This window comes from Coregonus clupeaformis, unplaced genomic scaffold, assembly GCF_020615455.1.
Source record: "Coregonus clupeaformis isolate EN_2021a unplaced genomic scaffold, ASM2061545v1 scaf0429, whole genome shotgun sequence".
Taxonomy (NCBI): Eukaryota; Metazoa; Chordata; class Actinopteri; order Salmoniformes; family Salmonidae; genus Coregonus; species Coregonus clupeaformis.
The window spans coordinates 102823-128475 of record NW_025533884.1 but is presented as its reverse complement, the minus strand read 5'-3'; the positions used below and the strand labels follow the sequence as shown (position 1 = coordinate 128475).

General features: G+C 44.2%; 1 protein-coding gene across 1 annotated transcript in view; it reads left to right on the top strand.

The window, feature by feature from the left end:
* Positions 1-25317, top strand: part of LOC121561934 (R-spondin-2-like) — a 104083-nt gene extending 78766 nt beyond the window's left edge. The window contains exon 6 of the mRNA XM_045215361.1: positions 25101-25317. Coding sequence (XP_045071296.1) covers positions 25101-25219 — 119 coding nt within the window. The 3' untranslated portion in view covers positions 25220-25317. The remainder of the gene's footprint in view (positions 1-25100) is intronic.
* Positions 25318-25653: the final 336 nt, after the last annotated feature.

Below are 25653 nucleotides of genomic sequence, written 5' to 3'. Positions count from 1 at the left end.
AATCTTTTCCATATGGATTACATTCCCTAAATCCCGTAACCACATTTCAAAGGTAGGTACAGTCTCCAATTTCCAAAATTGCAATATGAGCCTTTTGGCTAATAGAGTACAAAGAGAGACAGCTTTCCCCTCCTGGTTATTCCCATCAACTGTACCAAACAGAGCGATCAATGGGTCTGGGGCTAGAACTCTATCAAAGGCCTTAGATAAGTAATCAAAAATGAGAGCCCAGTAAGCCTGTAATTTAGGGCATGTCCAGAATAAGTGGGACAACGTCCCCTCCTCCTGCTTGCACCTCTCACACAGTGGTGAGGTGTCCGGGAATATTTTATGCAGTTTTACTTTTGAGTAGTGTAACCTGTGTATCACCTTAAACTGTACAAGGTTGTGTCTGGCATTCACTGAACTGTGGTTTATATTCCTGAGAGCTTCTATCCAGTCCTCATTTGAGATTTCTGAACCAAGTTCTTGTTCCCAAGCCCTTTTAATGGTGTCTGTGGATACCTCTATGTGGGCCTGTAGCACATCATACAGTCTGGAGACCGACCCTTTTGAATGGGGTTTGACAAGGATCAAGCTATCTAATGTAGGACTATTTGGCTTCATGCCATACTGTGGGATGTGTGTCCTTAAGAAATTCCTGATTTGGAGGTATCTGAAAAAATGTGTTGTTGGCATGTTGAACTTTGCCTGTAGTTGTTGAAATGAAGCTAACTGACCATCTATGTATAGATTACCAATTGTTGTGAGCCCCTTCTCCCTCCACTGTGAAAACACCACATCATCCATTGCAGGGTGGAAAGCATGATTCCGGCTAATCGGGCTGTCTATGTACACAGTGGGTATGTTAAGAAAATCCCTAATCTGTTTCCAGATCCTAAGAGTATGACAAATGACTGGATTGGAGTCATAAGTGGCTTTTTTCACATATGATGGGCTATTAACAAGTGCAGGGAGTGAGGAACGTTGACAGGAGGCCTGCTCAATCAAAAGCCATGAAGGCATATCCTTCCGTCTCATCTCAGGTAAACTTTCCCTCCAGAAAGACACAATGTTCAGATTAGCAGCCCAATAATACAGTTTGAAGTGAGGAAGGCCAAAGCCCCCCTCTATCTTGTACTTGCATAAATGCTTCTTTGCAATTCTGGCTGCCTTGTTATCCCATAAAAATGGAGTTACTATTGAATCCAGTTTCTTAAAATAGCTTTGTGGTATGAAATTGGGTAGACATTGGAAGAGGTAAAGAAACCTGGGTAGGACAACCATTTTAATAGCGTTTATACGACCAACCAAGGAAATAGGCAGAGTTTTCCAGAACTCTATATTTTGTTTAAGCTGATATATTTTCATGTCCCAATTCACTTTCAATAGCTGGTCAAGGTCTCTTGTCACTACAATGCCAAGGCTTGTGAACTTGTCCCTCACTGTTCTAAGCGGGGTAGATTGCAGAAATTGCATATCCACAGGCCGTGATATTGGCATCATCTCACTTTTTTGCCAGTTTATCTTGTAGCCAGAGAAGGAGCCGAATGTGTTTATCAAGTTAAGTAATGGTGGAATAGACGTTTTAGGCTTGGACAAAAACAAAAGAACATCGTCTGCATATAGGGAAATTTTGTGCTGTGTGTCTTTTATTTTAACAGAAGCTATATCGGCACATGCCCGAATGCGCGTAGCAAGGGGTTCCATGGCTATAGCGAAGAGAGCAGGCGAAATAGGGCACCCCTGTCGGCACCCCTTGAACAGGCGGAATGACTGCGACATTTCCTGATTGGTCACCACGGACGCCATTGGGTGTGCATAAATAATTCTTATCCAATTAATAAATTCCTTTCCAAATCCGAAATGTTCCAGAACCGACATCATATACTTCCACTCAATCTGATCAAACGCCTTCTCTGCATCAAGAGCTATTACCACTGCCTCAACTTTATGATCATGATACATTACGTTGAAAAGGCGTCTCAAATTGTAGTATATATGTCGGCCCGGGATAAAACCTGTCTGGTCAGGGTGTATGATGTCGGAAATATATTTTTTCAATCGGTTTGCCAATATCTTTGTCAACACCTTGTTTTCTATGGGGAGTAACGACACGGGGCGATACGACGACATCTCCATGGAATCTCTATCTTTTTTCAAGATCAGGGCTATTGTAGCCTCATACAGTGTTTGCGGGAGTTTGGTATTTTCTTTGGATTGTTGAAACATTCGCAGCATAAGTGGAGATAGACTAGCGCAGTACTTCTTATAGAATTCTATTACATATCCATCGGGCCCAGGGGCCTTGCTGTTTGGAAATTGTGCTATCGCTGTGTTAATTTCATCTAAGGTTATCCCTGCATCGAGTGCGGCAGCTGCCCCCTGTCTAGTTTAGGAAGTTCACAATCAGCGAGAAAGCGTTCCATAGTTTGTGGATCAGTAGCATCGCATTTTGATTGGTATAGCTCTGAGTAAAACTGTGCAAAGCATTTATTAATGTCCTGCGGATCTGTTACTATTTTACCCTTCTTGTCTTTTATTTTGTGAATAGCTCTAGATGCTTGTACATGCCTTAGCTGTCTTGCTAATAATTTATGTGGTTTGTCCCCCAGTTCAAAATAACTTTGTTGCGTTCTAGCAAGTAAAGAGCCCACCCGTTTCGAAAGGATGGTATTGTATTCATACTTTAACTTTGTGATCTTCTCAAGGACTGTATACGAGGAATTTGTCCTAAAAACGTTCTCCTGTTCCCCTAACTCTCTTTCAATTTCTCTCAGCCTAGTATTGGCACGTTTCTTCCTCTCTGATGTATAAGAAATAATGTAACCTCTAATCACAGCCTTTAGAGATTCCCAAAGGGTGGAGTCGTCAACATCCCCCGTGTCGTTAGTACTGAGGAAAAAGGCAATCTGCTCCTCCAAATACTGACAAAAAGCCTCATCTTTCAACAGGTATGCGTCTAAGCGCCACGGTCGCCGACCTGTCGACATATTGTCGAGTTTCAGCACCATGGACAGAGGAGAGTGGTCCGTAATTAGAATGGGGTGATAGGTAACCGACTCAGCTGCTGAGATTAGTTTGGAGTCCAACAAAAAATAGTCAATTCTGGAATATGATTTATGAACTGATGAGAAGAAAGAATAATCCCTGTCTGTTGGGTGCGTCAGTCTCCAAATATCGACAATGTTAAGGTTTGTCATCAATGTATTTAGACAGACACTGGCATTTGATTGTTGAAGTGACCTTGATAGCTGTTTATCTAAAAGAGGGTCTAACGTACAGTTAAAGTCACCTCCAACAATAACACTTGTATCCGAGATATTTGGTATGGCCTTAAATACCCTTTGAAAAAATAATGGATCATCGAAGTTGGGTCCATATAAATTGACCAAGGTTATTGGTTTTGAATTCAGTGTACCAGCCACAATAATATACCGACCATTAGGATCTGAAATCGAGGTTGAGTAAACAAAAGGAATGTTTTTCCTTATCAGGATTGCTACCCCTCTCGCTTTTGCATCAAAGTTAGACTGGTATATCTGACCGATCCAGCCGACTCGTAGCTTGGCCTGCGCGGGCGTTTAATATGAGTTTCTTGAAGAAGCACTATGTCAGCACCCAGTGATTTAAGATGAGAAAAAACCTTAGCTCGTTTCACGACATGCCCTAATCCATTACAGTTCCAGCTGACTATCTTTATTCCACCTGGTCTACTCTGTGCTCGGTCACTATGTGGCATTTCTTATTTTAAAGCAAATTGCTGCTGTCATACAAAACCCAGAAGAAAAACGTCCCGCCGTGCGGGAGCTTGTCATGCCACCTGTACTAATAAACGTGAACATAAAACACAGACCCCAACCCCCCTCCCGTCCCTTTACTGAGTGACTTCCCCAAACGAAGCACTCCTTGGCTAACACACAAACGTTAGGGTGTCTAGACATAAAGCTTGAACTAACTCGTCGTCTATAGATGCTCCGCATATAAACTAATATTAAATAACACTTAACTTAACTCTCATGTTAGGGGGTGAGTGGCGCTAAAACATGACATGCCAAACAATGCTATATTAGCCACAACATCTCACCTATCCTATAAGTCCCAATTTCTGATCTTCTGATCGAAAAGACATAGGCCGGAAATTCAATTCACACACATTCCTGGCCTGTATTTGGCCATTTAGCCTGCTGGCACAGCCGTTCTGTATCCTCAGCCGGGGAGCTTGCTTGTCAAGAACAGATCTGCCTCTTTTGCGTTGTCAAACGTACGTGTTGATCCCTCGACTGTCACCTTAAACCGGGCTGGGAAGAGGAATCCATATCGGATGTTGGCCGCCCTGCATTTGTTGCGTACCTCATCATACTCTTTCCGTTGGTTCCTCACCTCCAAGGTAAGATCTGGGTAGAAAGACACCCTGGCTCCGTTGTAGTTAAGGGGGAACTTTTGACTAGCCAGCTTGAGGATGAGGTCCCTGGTGTGGGGATAGTGCAGCCTTACAATGAATGGCCTTGGTGGCCCGCCCTTGGCCGGCTTCGTTGCCTGTGCTCTGTGTGCGCGGTCGATCAGGATGGCCGTTTTGAAGTGTTCACTCCCCAGCAATGCCGGTATCAGCTCCGAGACAAATTCAGTGGGTTTCCCTTTCTCCGTGTCCTCCTGGATCCCACATATTCGGATGTTCTGGCGTCTTGAATGCGACTCGAGCATTTCCAGTCGGGCCTTCAGGGTTTTGTTGTCATTTTTGAACGTTGCGCACTGTTTCTCTATGTCCTGTAGCCTGGCCTCGTGATCGATTGTCGTCTGCTCAACCTCGTGCACCCTTCCCTTAGTTGCCTTCACAGTTTCGGCCAAAGTCCCAATACTCTTTGAGATATCAGCCAACCTTGTGTCCACCTTCTTGCTTAGTGCGTTTATGGCAGCCAGTATGTCACTTTGAGTAGGATCTGTGGGGAACTCTTGGAAGCTAGCCTCTTCAGCTAGCTCCTCGTGGGTCGGCGACGTTGAAATTGGTTCGTTGTCTATCTCATTCCAATTATCTTGTTTAGCGCCCCCTTTTTTGTTGCCTTTTCCCTTTGTCATATTTGTTTGAAGTTATAGGTTGTGAGAGGTTAAGATAAATATTAATTTGTTTCAAAATTGAGCGGAGCTCTAGCAATGCACGTCTACTCCATAGCACGCTCTCTAGCGCCCCCCCCCATGAGTTCAAATGTAAGTAACCTTCTCCATGGCCCCTGTGAGGGCCCTGAAGGCCCCAGTGTGGCCCCTGCCCGGGCTGCAGCTCTGCCTACCAGACCTCCAGCTCTCTGACTGTGGCCCGCACACACTTTCATCTCCACATACAGACCACACATAGCATACCAACACACACACACACACACGTATTAACGCACATGCAAACACACACACATGCAAGCACTATATGATAAAGCCAATCGGAATGACAGAGAATGTGCAGTGCACACAACACAGGATGACATTTTGGCATGGTGGTAGTGGCGCACATTTTCGAGGGGAACATCGGTGTGCCTGCGTCCCCTTGAGTGTGCTGGCTGTAAGGAGAAGGGAGGAGAAGGGAAGGGGGCCGGCTGGGAACATCTGGGACACAGTTGTACTGGCTCAGCCACCAGAAGCCCCTCTACCTCCCCCCTCCCATTCTCTCCCCTCTTTCTCTCTCTCTCTTACTCCCCCCCCTCTCTGTCTCTCTCTCTCTCTCTCTCTCTCTCTCTCTCTCTCTCTCTCTCTCCCCTCTTTCTCTCTCTCTCTCTTACTCCCCCTTCTCTCTGTGTCTCTCTCTCTCTCTCTCTGTCTCCCTCTCTCTCTCTCTCTCTCTCTCTCTCTCTTTCTCTCTCTCTTTCTCTCTCTCTCTCTCTCTCTCTCTCTCTCTCTCTCTCTCTCTCTCTCTCTCTCTCTCTCTCTCTCTCTCTCTCTCTCTCTCTCTCTCTCTCTCTCTCTCTCTCTCGCTCTCTCTCCCCCCTGCCCTCCCTCCCTCACTCCATCCATCTCTGGCGGGCCTGGTCTTTATAGAGACATCACAGCTTTTAATTAGAGCCTGATGATTCACAGAGAGAGGCTGTGGCTTTTGACCCACTCATGTCCAGGAGCTTGGACCCAGGGAACAGACACACAGACACAACAAAGCAACAAGTACAGGCCTGCCAGATGCTGCTCAGTGTCTTTGTGTGTGTGTGTGCGAGCATACATGTGTGTGTGTGTCAATGTTTGTGAACACAGACAAATACAGGGAAGGAGAAGCAGAGCACTTAAGTAGAGGCCCACTCATAAAGGTTGTACTCAACTCAACACACGAAAGCAATGTGCCATGGGCTCTGAGGAGACAGCAACAGTTTGGCCTGTCTGTAACTGTAATACGTGTTTTATTACATGGCTGAGGTGAGAGGGTGGCTGCCGTTTTACAGGCTCCAAACCAAATGTGCTATTTTGTGTGTTTTTTCACATTGTTTGTAACTTATTTTGTACACAATGTTTCTGCAACCGTCTCTTATGACCGAAAAGAGCTTACCGGTACCCCCTGTATATAGCCTCGTTATTGTTATTTTATTGTGTTACTTTTTTTTACTTTAGTTTATTTAGTAAATATTTTCTTAACTCTTATTTTCTTAAAACTAGATTGTTGGTTAAGGGCTTGTAAGTTGGCGTTTCACGGTAAGGTCTGCATCTGTTGTATTCGGTGCATGTGACAAATCAAATTTGATTAGATTTTATTTGAAATGTGATTGTGTGTATACAAAAGGGAAAAACTTGAGAAACCATAGATTCTTCTATGGCTCATCCAACCTCTCAGACTTCTATGTGAATTACTCAAAGGGGAGTTTGACCAATCCCAGGTGCCCTATGGTTGACGTTTTAAATCCCCTGTAAAGTGCACCTAGTTTGCTTAATTGGTGGCAGGCTTTGGGATCATAACCCCACCTCACTGGGCCTTGAGACTGGGTATTGAGCTTGAATGGGATCACGAGTCACTATGAGCAACCGTCATACCTCTCTGGAAGGATGTTGTTACCTGAAATACACAACTCTCTCTCTTATTCGACCCTGAAACGGCCGTCAAAATGGAAATTGCACTGTAATCAAAGGAGGCCAAAGAACAAACCCATCAAATGTTTTCCATATGTCAAGACGTCAGGAAAGCCCCTGTTTGTGTTTGAGTGAGTGGGTATTGGAGGATTATTGACAGACAGGGATATGGCTGGTGCCTGGGTAGGAGAGGAGAGGAGACTACAGCAGCAGCCTATAGCTGGATGATACAGGATCTGTAGGATCTGTCAGCTTCACTCAGCTGTCTGACAGGCTTCTGATCGAGCGCAGGCCTTAGTGAGGATCAGGGACTACTGAGAACTGACTGCTCTGGGTCTCTAACGAAAACACACACACAACAGGAGCTCTGCTAGGACATCAAACAGACTGAGACCTCAAGGCTCAAATTAGACTTTGTCTAGTCGAAAATAACTCTTTTTACAAAATGGTTTGTTGTGTTTTCACGCTTTGTGAGTGCATTGTCGAAGGAGATGGGGTGAAAACCGTCCAGAGTTACCCCAATCCAAGAAGATAAAAACACAAAAACAAGGTTATATCCTTGAGTCCCTTGTCATCCGCTATAGTATGGGGATTGTGCCGTGATCCCCACAGCCCCTCTCTCTGGTTTAGCGTCTAAGCCCATCGGACTTAGCATGGCTCCCTCTTCGTTAGGGCCTAGTTCCTCTTTACGGGACAATTGTGCTCCTTGTCCAGACATGGGGGGGGATTTCCTCCACTCCGTTTTCCCAGAGGAGCAGGGGATGAAGGGACTTGGTGGAGAAATGAGGTATAAAGCAGTGAATCATGCCGGACAATTTCCTCCTAGATCCCTCCAAGCCCCCCAGGCCCCCAGAGGGGCTGTTGTAGGCCAGGGAGTCAGGGAGAGGAGAGCGCACACACATGCCCCAGACACCAGACAGACAGGCTGTGTGTGGCAGACTCTGGGTCGCCCCTTGGCATCCTCACAATGCAGACATGATGTTCTATATGTACTGTATGTATGATGCACTGTTGACACAGCCTTGATATTTCAGTGTATGTGAGCCCCTCTGTCTGGAAGAGGATACACTCCATCGTGTGTGGGTGTGGGTGCATGCATGCTTGTGTGTGTTTGCACTATACATACAGTACCTGTGTATGCACTACACATACAGTACATATGGAATCATGTAGTAACCAAGAAAGTGTTAAACAAATCAAAATATATGTTATATTTGAGATTCTTCAAATAGCCACCCTTTGCCTTGATGACAGCTTTACACACTTGGCATTCTCTCAACCAGCTTCACCTGGAATGCTTTTCCAACAGTCTTGAAGGAGTTCCCACATATGCTTAGCACTTGTTGGCTGCTTTTCCTTCACTCTGCCATCCGACTCATCCCAAACCATCTCAATTGGGTTGATGTCGGGGGATTTTGGAGGCCAGGTCATATGATGCAGCACTCCATCACTCTCCTTTATGGTAAAATAGCCCTTACACAGCCTGGAGGTGCATTGGGTCATTGTCCTGTTGAAAAACAAATGATAGTCCCACTAAGCCCAAACCAGATGGGATGGCGTATCGCTGCAGAATGCTGTGGTAGCCGTGCTGGTTAGGTGTGCCTTGAATTCTAAATAAATCACAGACAGTGTCACCAGCAAAGCACCCCCAAACCATAACACTTCCTCCTCCATGCTTTACGGTGGAAACCACACATGCAGAGATCATCCGTTCACCCACACCGCGTCACACAAAGACACAGCGGTTGGAACCAGAAATCTACAATTTGGACTCCAGACCAAAGGATACATTTCCACCGGTCTAATGTCCATTGCTCGTGTTTCTTGGCACAAGCAGGTCTCTTCTTCTTATTGGAGTCCTTTAGTAGTGGTTTCTTTACAGCAATTCGACCATGAAGGCCTGATTCACACAGTCCCCTCTGAACAGTTGATGTTGAGATGTGTCTGACTTGAAGCATTTATTTGGGCTGCAATTTCTGAGGCTGGTAACTTTAATGAACTTATCCTCTGCAGCAGAAGTAACTCTGGGTCTTCCATTCCTGTGGCAGTCCTCATGAGAGCCAGTTTCATCATAGCGCTTGATGGTTTTTGTGACTGCACTTGAAGAAACGTTCAAAGTTCTTGAAATGTTCCGTATTGACTGACCTTCCTGTCTTAAAGTAATGATGGACTGTCGTTTCTCCTTGATTATTTAAGCTGTTCTTGCCATAATATGGACTTGGCCTTTTACCAAATAGGGCTATCTTCTGTATTACCCCCCTACCTTGTCACAACACAACTGATTGGTTCAAACGCATTAAGAAAGAAAGAAATTCCACAAACTAACTTTTAAGAATGCACACCCGTTACTTGAAATGCATTCCAGGTGACTACCTCATGAAGCTGGTTGAGAGAATGCCAAGAGTGTGCAAAGCTGTCATCAAGGCGAAGGGTGGCTATTTGAATAATCTCAAATATAAAATATATTTGATTTGTTTAACACTTTTTTGGTTACTACATGATTCTATTTGTGTTATTTCATAGTTTTGATATCTTCACTATTATTCTACAATGTAAAAAAATAGTAAAAAATAAATAAAAAACCCTTGAATGGGTACGTGTGGCCAAACTTTTGACTGGTAGTGTACATACTCAGCAGGACTCATGATAGTGTGAGTACAGTATATATTACACCATTTATGTGTGTGTGCATGTTAGGAAAGGTCTTCCAGACAGAACCGTGAGCGTTAGCAGAATAACCCTCCTCCTTGTGGCCCCACAAAAGGGTCCAGAGGTCCAGAGAACCCCCCTCCACCCAGAACACTTATTGCCTGCCCCCTCCCTGCTCTGCTCCCCACTTTGGGCCCCGGCCCACGACCCAGGCCCACTCAACACCCCCAGCAGACAGCAGGAAATGCATCTTCACCACCCTGAAATGAAAAACAAATGTTCCATCCAATAATTTGTTTAATCCTTGGTGTGAGGAGGTTACCTCCTTGGCAGGACTACGTATGTTTTTTCTCTCGGTGCTAGCGAGCGTGCTTTTAAAAGTGTACAGATAAGACTGGGAAGGTGGGGTTTTACGGAGGGAGAGAGTTGGGGTGCTCTGGAGTGGGAGTTCTTCATTCTCTTTAGTTAAAGGGTGCCAAGGCTGGTTTTAAAAGGCAAAGGCAGAGTGTGTAAAAATGTACTGCCAAGTCCTGTTTTTATTAGATTTTACTGTTTAATGGCATGGCGTAAGATAATGAATCACAGAGGCAATCAATGTACTTCTACTCCAAACAAAGGGAGAGTCAAGAATGCAACCAAGTCAGAACCACGTTTCCCTGTTTAAAATGGTTCATTTCATTAGGGAATTACCCTGCATCTAACAATTGATATGTAAATTGTGCGATGGAACGAAGATCAATGATTCTGTTTCTACCCCCCAAGGCACCTTTCTAAGGCATGCAAGAAATATTTACATAAAATTGATTCAATTAAATGAATGAGTGAGATCAAATAATATATTGTGATCTGATTATGGAAGACACCCCACAATGAAAGCATGAGAATGACAGCCCCACCCTCTCCTCTGCTATGTGACTGAAGTGGAACGTAATTGACATCTGCCCTATAATTCCAGCCAGGATGATAAATGTGTAATATTCCACCCATAGTCCCCTTGATCTTTTAATTGGATGCCCGGTCCCCTTTTATACCACCCCCTGGTTTGCAACAGCTATCCACAGCTCTCTAACATTCACACACACACCCGCTCGCACCAGCACACACACTAGCGGAGCCACACACACTGAGAAACACGCACACATACACGCATGCATGCAAGCAAGCATGTACACACACACACACTCATAGTCATACACACAGATCCCCACCATTGGCCATGCTGGAGAAACAGTGGCGAGGGGGGCCCCCTTTGATAACGACAGAGCTTTTTATTTTGCTCGTCAGAAATGAAACACAACGTTTAGCCATTCATTACAGTTAACTAAAGCAAATTATTCCTCCTTTTCCGAGGGTTCTGTAGGGCAGCAGCTCAATGTATTTAGGCCCAGATGTGTGTGTGATTCAGATAGCAGACCGCAGATGATGTTGTGCAGCTCTCTCTGAGTTTCAGGCTTATCAGACACAGCAGCCTAGTCATCACGCCTGCACTCTGCGTGACCCTCTGACATTGCCGTGGTGACGCCATCCATAAAGTATAGCCAGAGTTGGTGAGCAACCGCCAATTTAACCTGGAGAGGGGTACCATTCAGGGGAGCAGAGTTGTGAGTGACTCTCCGGAGGTTGCCAATTTTGATTTCCAAAATTGGGGCCTGGTCTGCTGGCTTGACTATATTAAGGTAGTTAGCGGTGTGGCGTTAGCGGTTAGCCAAATATTGACCAAATATTTACAGGTAGCACTCTCATTAGCAAAGTATACCTGCTCAGAGTTGACAGATCAGAAACTGTTGACTGAAAGTTCACTGAATGTTTTCATCGTCAGACAGTGCCCTTCCCTCAACACTGGACCATTCCTCGATATCGGACCATTCCTGATACCGTTCCTGGGGAATGTTCCATTGTCTTTGTCACAGTCATTCAGCAGCTCGAAGGAGGAAAAAACCCAACTCCATATTACCCATCGGGCAGATTAATCACTGTGTCAGTCATGCATGTTTTGCCGGGGCTTCTCCTCGCTAAAGACGCTAATCTCTGAGTTGGGTTTTCGATTTGACTTATTGTCAGCGAAATGGAGCTTCAAAGGCGGGACCGGTGGACTAACCTGCTGCTTAATCTCCCGACAGAGCCTCCGCCGCATAGATGAGAAAATAATGACCCACCTAATCCCAACATTAGCTTTTTAAATCGGAATGCATATGTTTTAAATCATCCCTGCTAAGCAGGATTGGTGATTGTAAGCAGAGCACTGGGGGAAAGAGAATGAGAAAGAGAAGAGTGAGCGAGAGAGAAAGTACGATTCAGAGTAATCTTGTTAGGCTAAATGACGCTGTGCAGAGAGGCTCTTGTCATCCGGTTGGCAAGATGGACATGTTCTCATAAAAGATTGTCCTCTCTGGACAGAGGCATTTTTTCTTTCTCTTTTTTCGCTGGCACATCTCTGTGTATCTTTCCCAATTCCCAACTATTTCCCCTTTTTTCAAATTTCTCTCCATCTCTGTCTCTCTCTCCCCCTTCTCTCACCCTCTTTCCTACCTCTCGCTCGCCTACACTGTCACTCAAAAGCCCCCACTAAGTTCTTCCTTTTCTTCATTATCATCCTCCTCCTCTTCCCCCTCTTCTCTATTACTCACTCTCTAAACTCTCTGTCACTTTTAGGTCATATCTTTTCATGTGAACATCTGTAGACCTTGGCTCACCATATGTCCTTACCATTTTACATATTAACACACACATACTGTCCATGGAGTGTATCTTCTTCCAGACAGAAGAGCTCATCGGTGTGAGTGAGAGGAGCTGGCTACAGATACATTCCCCTTCACGGAATTATAAATGTATGTGTGAGGAGGCCTTTAATGGCTGCTAATCCAATTTCTGCCACTGAAATCAAATCTCGCTGGCGCCAGTAGTCCCCTCCTTCCTTCACAAATAATGGCTTTCGCTTTGGCATGTTTATGAAGAAGATGAGCCTCCAAAAATTCCGGCTTTACCGTACTAAATCCACCAGAATCTTCTTCGGAATAGTTTTGATCCCCTATCCTCAACTCCCCTTCTCTTAAGAAACATATTAATTGATGGTCTCGGGACGGTGGCGGCGTTTACTGGCGGGATGAGGTAACAAAAGGAGTGGAGAGGGTTCACTTCAGAGGAGGAACCCATTTACCGTTCGTCTTAATGCCTTCTCGAGGTTGGGCCCATCGATTTCCTCCAACCGCAAGCGGAGCGGATAAGATTAGGCCTTCGATTGGTGCACTGCCTGCTGGAGCCTGAGCACTGGGTGGATGAAGTCACTTGGCCATGCCGCCAGTCAGTCAGTACACACACACACACACACACACACACACACACACACACACACAGTGGTCATGGCCTCAGTGATTATAGATTTGCATGCAGGTACACACTCCCACAGTGGCAGCCACCAGGTCCGTATCGAAATAATCATCCTTGTTCTTTTCTCTCTCTATCGAGGTCTGTTTTTGTCAATGTCCTCATTGAACTGAGCCCATTCTTGGCAACGGGAAGAACACAACATTAACCTAATTATGGAAAAATTTAACATTATTTATTCCATAATTCAAACACTCACTCATCGTAAGGGATATATTTTCTCCGGTTTATTTGGTTCTCCAAAAGAAAGATATTGGATGAAGGGAGTTTTGGCTCCATCTTTCTCCCCTGTGTAAAATGCTATTGAATGATTACCTGTGATTCAATTAGACAAGTTGAATGGACCGCAACTCAGAGTGCCGTGTTATTGTTACTATACAATAGACCTACAGCACAGCATTCCTGTTGGGATATCTAGCTATGTCTCAACCACCGAGAGAAGAGAGAGAGAGAGAGAGAGAGAGAGAGAGAGAGAGAGAGAGAGAGAGAAATATGGATCTCAACCGGACTGGTCCTGGAATGTCCCGGTCAGCAGAGGTCAGGGTGAAACTCCCACCCCAGTGCATGTAGGGAAGTCTAATCTGCCTCTGCCAGGTGCTTTGGCAGCTGATAAGATTGTATGTGACATTAGAGGGTCCAAGAGACATTTCTCAAAGACCTTGAGCTGATATGGAAGAGCGTACACACCCACCTACTTTTAGACAAACACACACAAAACAGGCTTGGAGCGCACTCCAGGGCTTTCTTCAGGTAGCAAGCACTTTACCAGAACCAGACTCAGAAACCTGGCTCCTGCAGTGAGACCAAGATTGGGCTTACTCAAACACAGGCACAAATACAGTCGTGGTCAAAAGTTTTGAGAATGACACAAGTATTGGTCTTCACAAAGTTTGCTGCTTCAGTGTTTTTAGATATTTTTGTCAGATGTTACTATGGTATACTGAAGTATAATTACAAGCATTCCATAAGTGTCAAAAGCTTTTATTGACAATTACATTAAGTTTATGCAAAGAGTCAATATTTGCAGTGTTGACCCTTCTTTTTCAAGACCTCTACAATCCGCCCTGCATGCTGTCAATTAACTTTTGGGCCACATCCTGACTGATGGCAGCCATTCTTGCATAATCAATGCTTGGAGTTTGTCTGAATTTGTGGGTTTTTGTTTGTCCACCCGCCTCTTGAGGATTGACCACAAGTTCTCAATGGGATTAAGGTCTGGGGAGTTTCCTGGCCATGGACCCAAAATGTCGATGTTTTGTTCCCCGAGCCACTTAGTTATCACTTTTGCATTATGGCAAGGTGCTCCATCATGCTGGAAAAGGCCTTGTTCGTCACCAAACTGTTCTTGGATGGTTGGGAGAAGTTGCTCTCGGAGGATGTGTTGGTACCATTCTTTATTCATGGCTGTGTTCTTAGGCAAAATTGTGAGTGAGCCCACTCCCTTGGCTGAGAAGCAACCCCACACATGAATGGTCTCAGGATGCTTTACTGTTGGCATGACACAGGACTGATGGTAGCGCTCACCTTGTCTTCTCCGGACAAGCTTTTTTCCCAAACAATCGGAAAGGGGATTCATCAGAGAAAATGACTTTACCCCAGTCCTCAGCAGTCCAATCCCTGTACCTTTTGCAGAATATCAGTCTGTCCCTGATGTTTTTCCTGGAGAGAAGTTGCTTCCTCGCTGCCCTTCTTGACACCAGACCATCCTCCAAAAGTCTTCGCCTCCCTGTGCGTGCAGATGCACTCACACCTGCCTGCTGCCATTCCTGAGCAAACTCTGCACTGGTGGTGCCCCGATCCTGCAGCTGAATCAACTTTAGGAGATGGTCCTGGCGCTTGCTGGACTTTCTTGGGCGCCCTGGCGCCTTCTTCACAACAATTGAACCTCTCTCCTTGAAGTTCTTGATGATTCGATAAATGGTTGATTTAGGTGCAATCTTACTAGCAGCAATATCCATGCCTGTGAAGCCCTTTTTGTGCAAAGCAATGATGACGGCACGTGTTTCCTTGCAGGTAACCATGGTTAACAGAGGAAGAACAATGATTTCAAGCACCACCCTCCTTTTAAAACTTCTAGTCTGTTATTCTAACTCAATCAGCATGACAGAGTGATCTCCAGCCTTGTCCTCGTCAACACTCTCACATGTGTTAACGAGAGAATCACTGACATGATGTCAGCTGGTCCTTTTGTGGCAGGGCTGAAATGCAGTGGAAATGTTTTTTGGGGATTAAGTTCATTTTCATGGCAAAGAGGGACTTTGCAATTAATTGCAATTCATCTGATCACTCTTCATAACATTCTGGAGGATATGCAAATTGCCATCATAAAAACTGAGGCAGCAGACTTTGTGAAAATTAATATTTGTGTCATTCTCAAAACTTTTGACCACGACTGTACTCATGTACACACACACCATGTCTATAATACACACACAGTGGTAATGGTGGGGTCATCCTCTGCCACCACAACAGCTTCTGATTCAAAACTACAAAACATTTTGAATTGCTTATAAATGTTTCGTTTTTTTGTTCAATTTACTCTATGAACCCATCCACATGCAAAGCTTTAGTTGGCAGATTTTATCTACAAAAAAAACCCCAAACATTATGCAATTAAGGATTGCAGAAGTGATGCGAAATGTGGCCAAAACTGAAAAGAAAATTGGAGAAAATATAGTAAAATTATTTTCTGAAATGAAAGCCATTCTTCAATTTTGGCAGCAAGTTTTAATTCTGGGTCAGTGTGGGGTAAAACAAAAATAGGAAAAAATGATTTGATTATTTCTGTTCCTTCCAAGACAAATGATCTGTTCTCGCTCAAAGATTTATGAATTTGTTCCTTGTTTGGAAAGTAATCGAGTTGACTTCTTAATCATCTTTTTCCTGCTAAATTAAACGTTTTTTTTTTTCTTCTACGAAACTCTGGGTTGCATATAATCATCTTAAGTGATTACATTGGTTGTAAATATGATATCATAACGGCCTTGTGTATTCATTCTGTGTTACGCCCTTGGAAATGCTCAATGTGAAAGAGACAGACCCTGATATGATGTGCCATCTCACAAGCCTTATATCAGATCCAAAGAGGGGAAGATCTAAGTTCTCTTGGTATTGGTTGCCCTCTAGCTGTCAGGCTAGAGAACTCTGGTTATGAAATATAACCCTGCGTAGTCCATGCTCTCATGGACACAGTGGTCAAACAGAAACAGAAAAGTTCATCAGCTCACTTGGACAGCTCTGATGATAATCCAGTTGTTTGGTTTTCACAGTTCACATTGTCCTGGAATAAATGAGATATTTTGAGATATGAGAAGTATAATAATGACCTCAGACCTGGGACAAATACATAATATGTCAAGGTAATACTTTGAGGGGTGCTCGATTTAGTTTGGACTTTTGGACTATTCCTTCTTTTTTTATCCATTGGTTACATTGTACTGGGGCAAACCAAATGAAGCACAGCTCAAGCTTTTGAATGTGTTTGACTAAGTGTGTGTATTTGACCCAGGTCTGGAGGCAGCCTTGACTTACTTACACAACTTACTTACATCTTATGACATGAGCAGTACTGTGACATAGAATCATGGTCTATATAATGTCATGGAGATGTGTAATCCCTTGTTTTTCCAAGAACATGCTTGAATCATGTTTGTGTGTGTTGTAAGAGAAGTGTTATGTAGTTCACAAACATCTTAAAGCCGTGTGGATCATATCCGTCCTGTGTTCTTGACTATCCAGGAAAGCTATACTGTAGGTCTTAAAGTGAGATCTCACACATTTATTTGCACTACACGCAAACTCGCACTACACGCAAACAGCCTATTTATTTATAAGACAGGATATTGTTCTAATGGCTCCAAGGAATGGCCCACATGGACCTAGCCCAGCTACGGAGGCCTTTTTAATACAGCAATGTGTGCTTTATTGTCATCGAATGTAATTTGTCTTGAGTTGATTGTATTGAAGGCCGTGTTTATGAAGTGACCTCTTTAAATGGCAATTAGGAAAATAAACCTATGGTCCAGATTGAATTGAGTGTTAATGCGTGCACTAACAGTCGTAACTATACTGTAACTCACCCAAAGCATCTAAAGCGACATTTACTAAACAAGCATAGCAACTTTGCTGTTCATGTTTTTCAATTGGAAGTCATGGAAAGTTTAGAGCAAGATGTATGTTTTCCCCATGAGATGTGATTTTAAAGACTTTATGCTCTGAAGAGGGGATTCTTTTTCACCCTCGGAATGGCCGATGTGACCAAAAAATAGCAAGCTAGATTGAATTAATTGCAGGAAATGGCTCTGAAATGTCGAAGTGAAATTGTTTGATACAGTGGGGAGAACAAGTATTTGATACACTGCCGATTTTGCAGGTTTTCCTACTTACAAAGCATGTAGAGGTCTGTAATTTCTATCATAGGTACACTTCAACTGTGAGAGACGGAATCTAAAACAAAAATCCAGAAAATCACATTGTATGATTTTTAAGTAATTAATTTGCATTTTATTGCATGACATAAGTATTTGATACATCAGAAAAGCAGAACGTAATATTTGGTACAGAAACCTTTGTTTGCAATTACAGAGATCATACGTTTCCTGTAGGTCTTGACCAGGTTTGCACACACTGCAGCAGGGATTTTGGCCCACTCCTCCATACAGACCTTCTCCAGATCCTTCAGGTTTCGGGGCTGTCGCTGGGCAATACGGACTTTCAGCTCCCTCCAAAGATTTTCTATTGGGTTCAGGTCTGGAGACTGGCTAGGCCACTCTAGGACCTTGAGATGCTTCTTACGGAGCCACTCCTTAGTTGCCCTAGCTTTGTGTTTCGGGTCGTTGTCATGCTTGAAGACCCAACCACGACCCATCTTCAATGCTCTTACTGAGGGAAGGAGGTTGTTGGCCAAGATCTCGCGATACATGGCCCCATCCATCCTCCCCTCAATACGGTGCAGTTGTCCTGTCCCCTTTGCAGAAAAGCATCCCCAAAGAATGATGTTTCCACCTCCATGCTTCACGGTTGGGATGGTGTTCTTGGGGTTGTACTCATCCTTCTTCTTCCTCCAAACAAGGCGAGTGGAGTTTAGACCAAAAAGCTCTATTTTCGTCTCATCAGACCACATGACCTTCTCCCATTCCTCCTCTGGATCATCCAGATGGTCATTGGCAAACTTCAGACGGGCCTGGACATGCGCTGGCTTGAGCAGGGGGACCTTGCGTGCGCTGCAGGATTTTAATCCATGACGGCGTAGTGTGTTACTAATGGTTTTCTTTGAGACTGTGGTCCTGACAGGTCCTGCCGTGTAGTTCTGGGCTGATCCCTCACCTTCCTCATGAGCATTGATGTCCCACGAGGTGAGATCTTGCATGGAGCCCCAGACCGAGGGTGATTGACCGTCATCTTGAACTTCTTCCATTTTCTAATAATTGCGCCAACAGTTGTTGCCTTCTCACCAAGCTGCTTGCCTATTGTCCTGTAGCCCATCCCAGCCTTGTGCAGGTCTACAATTGTATCCCTGATGTCCTTACACAGCTCTCTGGTCTTGGCCATTGTGGAGAGGTTGGAGTCTGTTTGATTGAGTGTGTGGACAGGTGTCTTTTATACAGGTAACGAGTTCAAACAGGTACAGTTAATACAGGTAATGAGTGGAGAACAGGAGGGCTTCTTAAAGAAAAACTAACAGGTCTGTGAGAGCCGGAATTCTTACTGGTTGGTAGGTGATCAAATACTTATGTCATGCAATATAATGCAAATTAATTACTTAAAAATCATACAATGTGATTTTCTGGATTTTTGTTTTCGATTCCGTCTCTCACAGTTGAAGTGTACCTATGATAAAAATTACAGACCTCTACATGCTTTGTAAGTAGGAAAACCTGCAAAATCGGCAGTGTATCAAATACTTGTTCTCCCCACTGTATATGTGCAACTGTAACATTGCTCTCGTTAAAATATATTTTTTTATATCTCGTTTCCTCAAGCGTGTCTCTATTGATAGGAAATAATATTTTCTAATATATTTTACAGTGTGGTGCTGAGATGTTCAATTGAACCAGACTTTTTTTGGGCGGCTTTAAATGGCCGGCGTTTGGCCAGGCCATATAAGAAGGCAATTAGAGGTACAGTGGGGGAAAAAAGTATTTAGTCAGCCACCAATTGTGCAAGTTCTCCCACTTAAAAAGATGAGAGAGGCCTGTAATTTTCATCATAGGTACATGTCAACTATGACAGACAAAATGAGGAAAAAAAATCCAGAAAATCACATTGTAGGATTTTTAATGAATTTATTTGCAAATTATGGTGGAAAATAAGTATTTGGTCAATAACAAAAGTTTCTCAATACTTTGTTATATACCCTTTGTTGGCAATGACACAGGTCAAACGTTTTCTGTAAGTCTTCACAAGGTTTTCACACACTGTTGCTGGTATTTTGGCCCATTCCTCCATGCAGATCTCCTCTAGAGCAGTGATGTTTTGGGGCTGTCGCTGGGCAACACAGACTTTCAACTCCCTCCAAAGATTTTCTATGGGGTTGAGATCTGGAGACTGGCTAGGCCACTCCAGGACCTTGAAATGCTTCTCACGAAGCCACTCCTTCGTTGCCCGGGCGGTGTGTTTGGGATCATTGTCATGCTGAAAGACCCAGCCACGTTTCATCTTCAATGCCCTTGCTGATGGAAGGAGGTTTTCACTCAAAATCTCACGATACATGGCCCCATTCATTCTTTCCTTTACACGGATCAGTCGTCCTGGTCCCTTTGCAGAAAAACAGCCCCAAAGCATGATGTTTCCACCCCCATGCTTCACAGTAGGCATGGTGTTCTTTGGATGCAACTCAGCATTCTTTGTCCTCCAAACACGACGAGTTGAGTTTTTACCAAAAAGTTCTATTTTGGTTTCATCTGACCATATGACATTCTCCCAATCCTCTTCTGGATCATCCAAATGCACTCTAGCAAACTTCAGACGGGCCTGGACATGTACTGGCTTAAGCAGGGGGACACGTCTGGCACTGCAGGATTTGAGTCCCTGGCGGCTTAGTGTGTTACTGATGGTAGGCTTTGTTACTTTGGTCCCAGCTCTCTGCAGGTCATTCACTAGGTCCCCCGTGTGGTTCTGGGATTTTTGCTCACCGTTCTTGTGATCATTTTGACCCCACGGGATGAGATCTTGCGTGGAGCCCCAGATCGAGGGAGATTATCAGTGGTCTTGTATGTCTTCCATTTCCTAATAATTGCTCCCACAGTTGATTTCTTCAAACCAAGCTGCTTACCTATTGCAGATTCAGTCTTCCCAGCCTGGTGCAGGTCTACAATTTTGTTTCTGGTGTCCTTTGACAGCTCTTTGGTCTTGGCCATAGTGGAGTTTGGAGTGTGACTGTTTGAGGTTGTGGACAGGTGTCTTTTATACTGATAACAAGTTCAAACAGGTGCCATTAATACAGGTAACGAGTGGAGGACAGAGGAGCCTCTTAAAGAAGAAGTTACAGGTCTGTGAGAGCCAGAAATCTTGCTTGTTTGTAGGTGACCAAATACTTATTTTCCACCATAATTTGCAAATAAATTCATTAAAAATCCTACAATGTGATTTTCTGGAAAAAAAATTCTCAATTCGTCTGTCATAGTTGACATGTACCTATGATGAAAATTACAGGCCTCTCATCTTTTTAAGTGGGAGAACTTGCACAATTGGTGGCTGACTAAATACTTTTTACCCCCACTGTAATTCTGCCACATATTACACACTTTAGCCTTATTTTCCTTAGTGAAATGGCATGAACAAGTGCAATAATAGGACACGGAGCCAGGTTTTGAAAACCTACCGTTGAGACATCCATTTATGTAGCATTTTTCTGTATTTTCCCCCCTCGGCGAACCATAGCATGCCTTGCTGTGCCAGATCAGGATCCAGATAGCATCTCATCATCCACGCCTGACTCTAGTTTCTCCCCCATCAGATTTTATTTTTCTTCAGATCAGTTACCCACTCAAAACCAGCAGAGCTATGCCACTGCGCAGAGGGGTTGGCAGCAGGATTTTGCCCCCACCACCACCCAAAGCCAACCTATAGGATTTTGCCCCCATCAGTTCTCTCTCTCTCTCTCTCTCTCTCTCTCTCTCTCTCTCTCTCTCTCTCTCTCTCTCTCTCTCTCTCTCTCTCTCTCTCTCTCTCTCTCTCTCTCTCTCTCTCTCTCTCTCTCTCTCTCTCTCCTCTCTCTCTCTCACTCTCACTCACTCACACTCACACACACACACACTTCATTATATTATTTGTGTCTTTTGGCAGCCAAACTGTTGCCTTTTGGTTCAGTAGCCTCTGTCATAGCGAACCAGGGTTACCGAGGTACCGCCACACACGGTTCCATTAGCACAGATTCCCAACATGCTTTGCCCACACCAATGACACCTGGGATACATTAAGATACATTAACCCTGGGCTTGCGAACGAGGACCTTTCCAGTTCGGAAAGAGTGTTATGCAATTTCCCCTTCTCTCCCCTCTGTGTACCCTAGCAGAGTGAGTGGAAGTGATCGAGAGAGAGAGAGAGAGTGATGGGGCTGAATAAAGGTTGGCTTTGGGTGGTGGTGGTGGTAGGGGCAAAATCCTGCTGCCAACCCCTCTGCCCAGTGGCATAGCGCTGCTGGTTTTGAGTGGGTAAGGAGGGGACCAAGATATATGGTATATACAGTTGAACTCGGAAGTTTACATACACTTAGGTTGGAGTCATTAAAACGTGTTTTTCAACCACTCCACAAATGTCTTGTCAACAAACTATAGTTTTGGCAAGTCGGTTAGGACATCTACTTTGTGCATGACACAAGTAATTTTTCCAACAATTGTTTACAGACAGATTATTTCACTTATAATTCACTGTATCACAATTCCAGTGGGTCAGAAGTTTACATACACTAAGTTGACTGTGCCTTTAAACAGCTTGGAAAATTCCAGAAAACGATGTTATGGCTTTAGAAGCTTCTGATAGGCTAATTGACATCATTTGAGTCAATTGGAGGTGTACCTGTGGATGTATTTCAAGGCCTACCTTCAAACTCAGTGCCTCTTTGCTTGACATCATGGGAAAATCAAAAGAAATCAGCCAAGACCTCAGAAAAAAATTGTAGACATCCACAAGTCCGGTTCATCCTTGGGAACAATTTCCAAACGCCTGAAGGTACCACGTTCATCTGTACAAACAATAGTACACAAGTATAAACACCATGGGACCACACAGCCATCATACCGCTCAGGAAGGAGACACGTTCTGTCTCTTAGAGATTAACCTACTTTGGTGCGAAAAGTGCAAATCAATCCCAGAACAACAGCAAAGGACCTTGTGAAGATGCTGGAGGAAACAGGTACAAAAGTATCTATATCCACAGTAAAACGAGTCCTATATCGTCATAACCTGAAAGGCCGCTCAGCAAGGAAGAAGCCACTGCTCCAAAACTTCCATAAAAAAGCCAGACTACGGTTTGCAACTGCACATGTGGACAAAGATCGTACTTTTTTGAGAAATGTCCTCAGTTCTGATGAAACAAAAATAGAACTGTTTGGCCATAATGACCATTGTTACAGTGGGGGAAAAAAGTATTTAGTCAGCCACCAATTGTGCAAGTTCTCCCACTTAAAAAGATGAGAGAGGCCTGTAATTTTCATCATAGGTACACGTCAACTATGACAGACAAATTGAGAAAAAGAAATCCAGAAAATCACATTGTAGGATTTTTAATGAATTTATTTGCAAATTATGGTGGAAAATAAGTATTTGGTCACCTACAAACAAGCAAGATTTCTGGCTCTCACAGAGCTGTAACTTCTTCTTTAAGAGGCTCCACTGTCCTCCACTCGTTACCTGTATTAATGGCACCTGTTTGAACTTGTTATCAGTATAAAAGACACCTGTCCACAACCTCAAACAGTCACACTCCAAACTCCACTATGGCCAAGACCAAAGAGCTGTCAAAGGACACCAGAAACAAAATTGTAGACCTGCACCAGGCTGGGAAGACTGCATCTGCAATAGGTAAGCAGCTTGGTTTGAAGAAATCAACTGTGGGAGCAATTATTAGGAAATGGAAGACATACAAGACCACTGATAATCTCCCTCGATCTGGGGCTCCACGCAAGATCTCACCCCGTGGGGTCAAAATGATCACAAGAACGGTGAGCAAAAATCCCAGAACCACACAGGGGGGACCTAGTGAATGACCTGCAGAGAGCTGGGACCAAAGTAACAAAGCCTACCATCAGTAACACACTAAGCCGCCAGGGACTCAAATCCTGCAGTGCCAGACGTGTCCCCCTGCTTAAGCCAGTACATGTCCAGGCCCGTCTGAAGTTTGCTAGAGTGCATTTGGATGATCCAGAAGAGGATTGGGAGAATGTCATATGGTCAGATGAAACCAAAATATAACTTTTTGGTAAAAACTCAACTCGTCGTGTTTGGAGGACAAAGAATGCTGAGTTGCATCCAAAGAACACCATGCCTACTGTGAAGCATGGGGGTGGAAACATCATGCTTTGGGGCTGTTTTTCTGCAACGGGACCAGGACGACTGATCCGTGTAAAGGAAAGAATGAATGGGGCCATGTATCGTGAGATTTTGAGTGAAAACCTCCTTCCATCAGCAAGGGCATTGAAGATGAAACGTGGCTGGGTCTTTTAGCATGACAATGATCCCAACACACCGCCCGGGCAACGAAGGAGTGGCTTCGTAAGAAGCATTTCAAGGTCCTGGAGTGGCCTAGTCAGTGTCCAGATCTCAACCCCATAGAAAATCTTTGGAGGGAGTTGAAAGTCTGTGTTGCCCAGAGACAGCCCCAAAACATTACTGCTCTAGAGGAGATCTGCATGGAGGAATGGGCCAAAATACCAGCAACAGTGTGTGAAAACCTTGTGAAGACTTACAGAAAACGTTTGACCTGTGTCATTGCCAACAAAGGGTATATAACAAAGTATTGAGAAACTTTTGTTATTGACCAAATACTTATTTTCCACCATAATTTGCAAATAAATTCATTAAAAATCCTACAATGTGATTTTCTGGAGAAAAAAAATCTCATTTTGTCTGTCATAGTTGACGTGTACCTATGATGAAAATTACAGGCCTCTCTCATCTTTTTAAGTGGGAGAACTTGCACAATTTGTGGCTGACTAAATACTTTTTTCCCCCACTGTATGTTTAGAGGAAAAAAGGGGGACTTGCAAGCCGAAGAATACCATCCCAACTGGGAAGCACGGGGTTGGCAGCTTCATGCTGTGGGGGTGCTTTGCTGCAGGAGGGACTGGTGCACTTCACAAAATAGATGGCATCATGAGGAAGGAAAATTATGTGGATATATTGAAGCAACATCTCAAGACAGCAGAGCTATGCCATCGTCAGGAAGTTAAAGCTTGGTCGCAAATGGGTCTTCCAAATGTACAATGATCCCAAGCATACTTCCAAAGTTGTGGCAAAATGGCTTAAGGATAACAAAGTCAAGGTATTGTAGTGGCCATCACAAAGCCCTTACCTGAATCCTCTAGGAAATTTGTGGGCAGAACTGAAAAAGCGGGTGCGAGCATGGAGGCCTACAAACCTGACTCAGTTACACCAGCTCTGTCAGGAGGAATGAGCCAAAATTCACCCAACTCATTGTGGGAAGCTTGTGGAAGGCTACCTGAAACATTTGACCCAAGTTAAACAATTTGAAGGCAATGCTACCAAATACTAATTGAGTGTATGTAAACTTCTGACCCACTGGGAATGTGATGAAAGATATAAAAGCTGAAATAAATCATTTTCTCTACTATTATTCTGACATTTCACATTCTTAAAATAAAGTGGTGATCCTAACTGACCTAAGACAGTGCATTTTTACTAGGATTAAATGTCAGGAATTGTTAAAAACTGAGTTTAAATATATTTGGCTAAGGTGTATGTTAACTTCTGACTTCAACTGTATGCATTAGCTGGTTTTAGAGAGACACCAAAGGGATGGAATAAATGTTCATTTTTTACATTGATGCACTGCTTTTCTAATAGGCTCTCTTCTCCTTCTTGTCTTTCTGCTTCAGGAGGATCAGGGAAGCACCGACCCAAAGAACCAAAGAAGAAGTCTAACAAGCAGAGGCTCCGGTTCCAGGCCCAGAACCAGCACAGTGACCACCTGGCCTCCATGCGCTCCAGCCAGTAGAGGACTGAGTCGTCGTCGTCCCCCCCACCCCCACCCCATTGGAACCTAAACAACACAAAGCTGCTAGCTGCTGCTCCACACACCTCCACCCTCCACTCCCCCCCCCCCACCCCCCAGCACACAGTCACACTACACCCTATTACTGTCCCTACACATGTCTATGGTTGTAGTAAAGTACACATATGCCCTCTGTCCCTGTCTCCCTCTGCCTTCTGCTGCTTCCCTCGTACCGTAGAGTACCGCATCATAGTGTACCGCTGACAGATCAGCTCCCCCCTTAAACCCCACTGTGACATCATAGAACTCATAGAAACACTCGTTCCCTTTGCTCACACGTCATGTACGTCGGGGGAGAACAAACCAACACAGACAGACTGACAGACTGAGGACGCGAAAGAGCAGAAGGAGACTGAGGAATGAGATGGATGTTGATA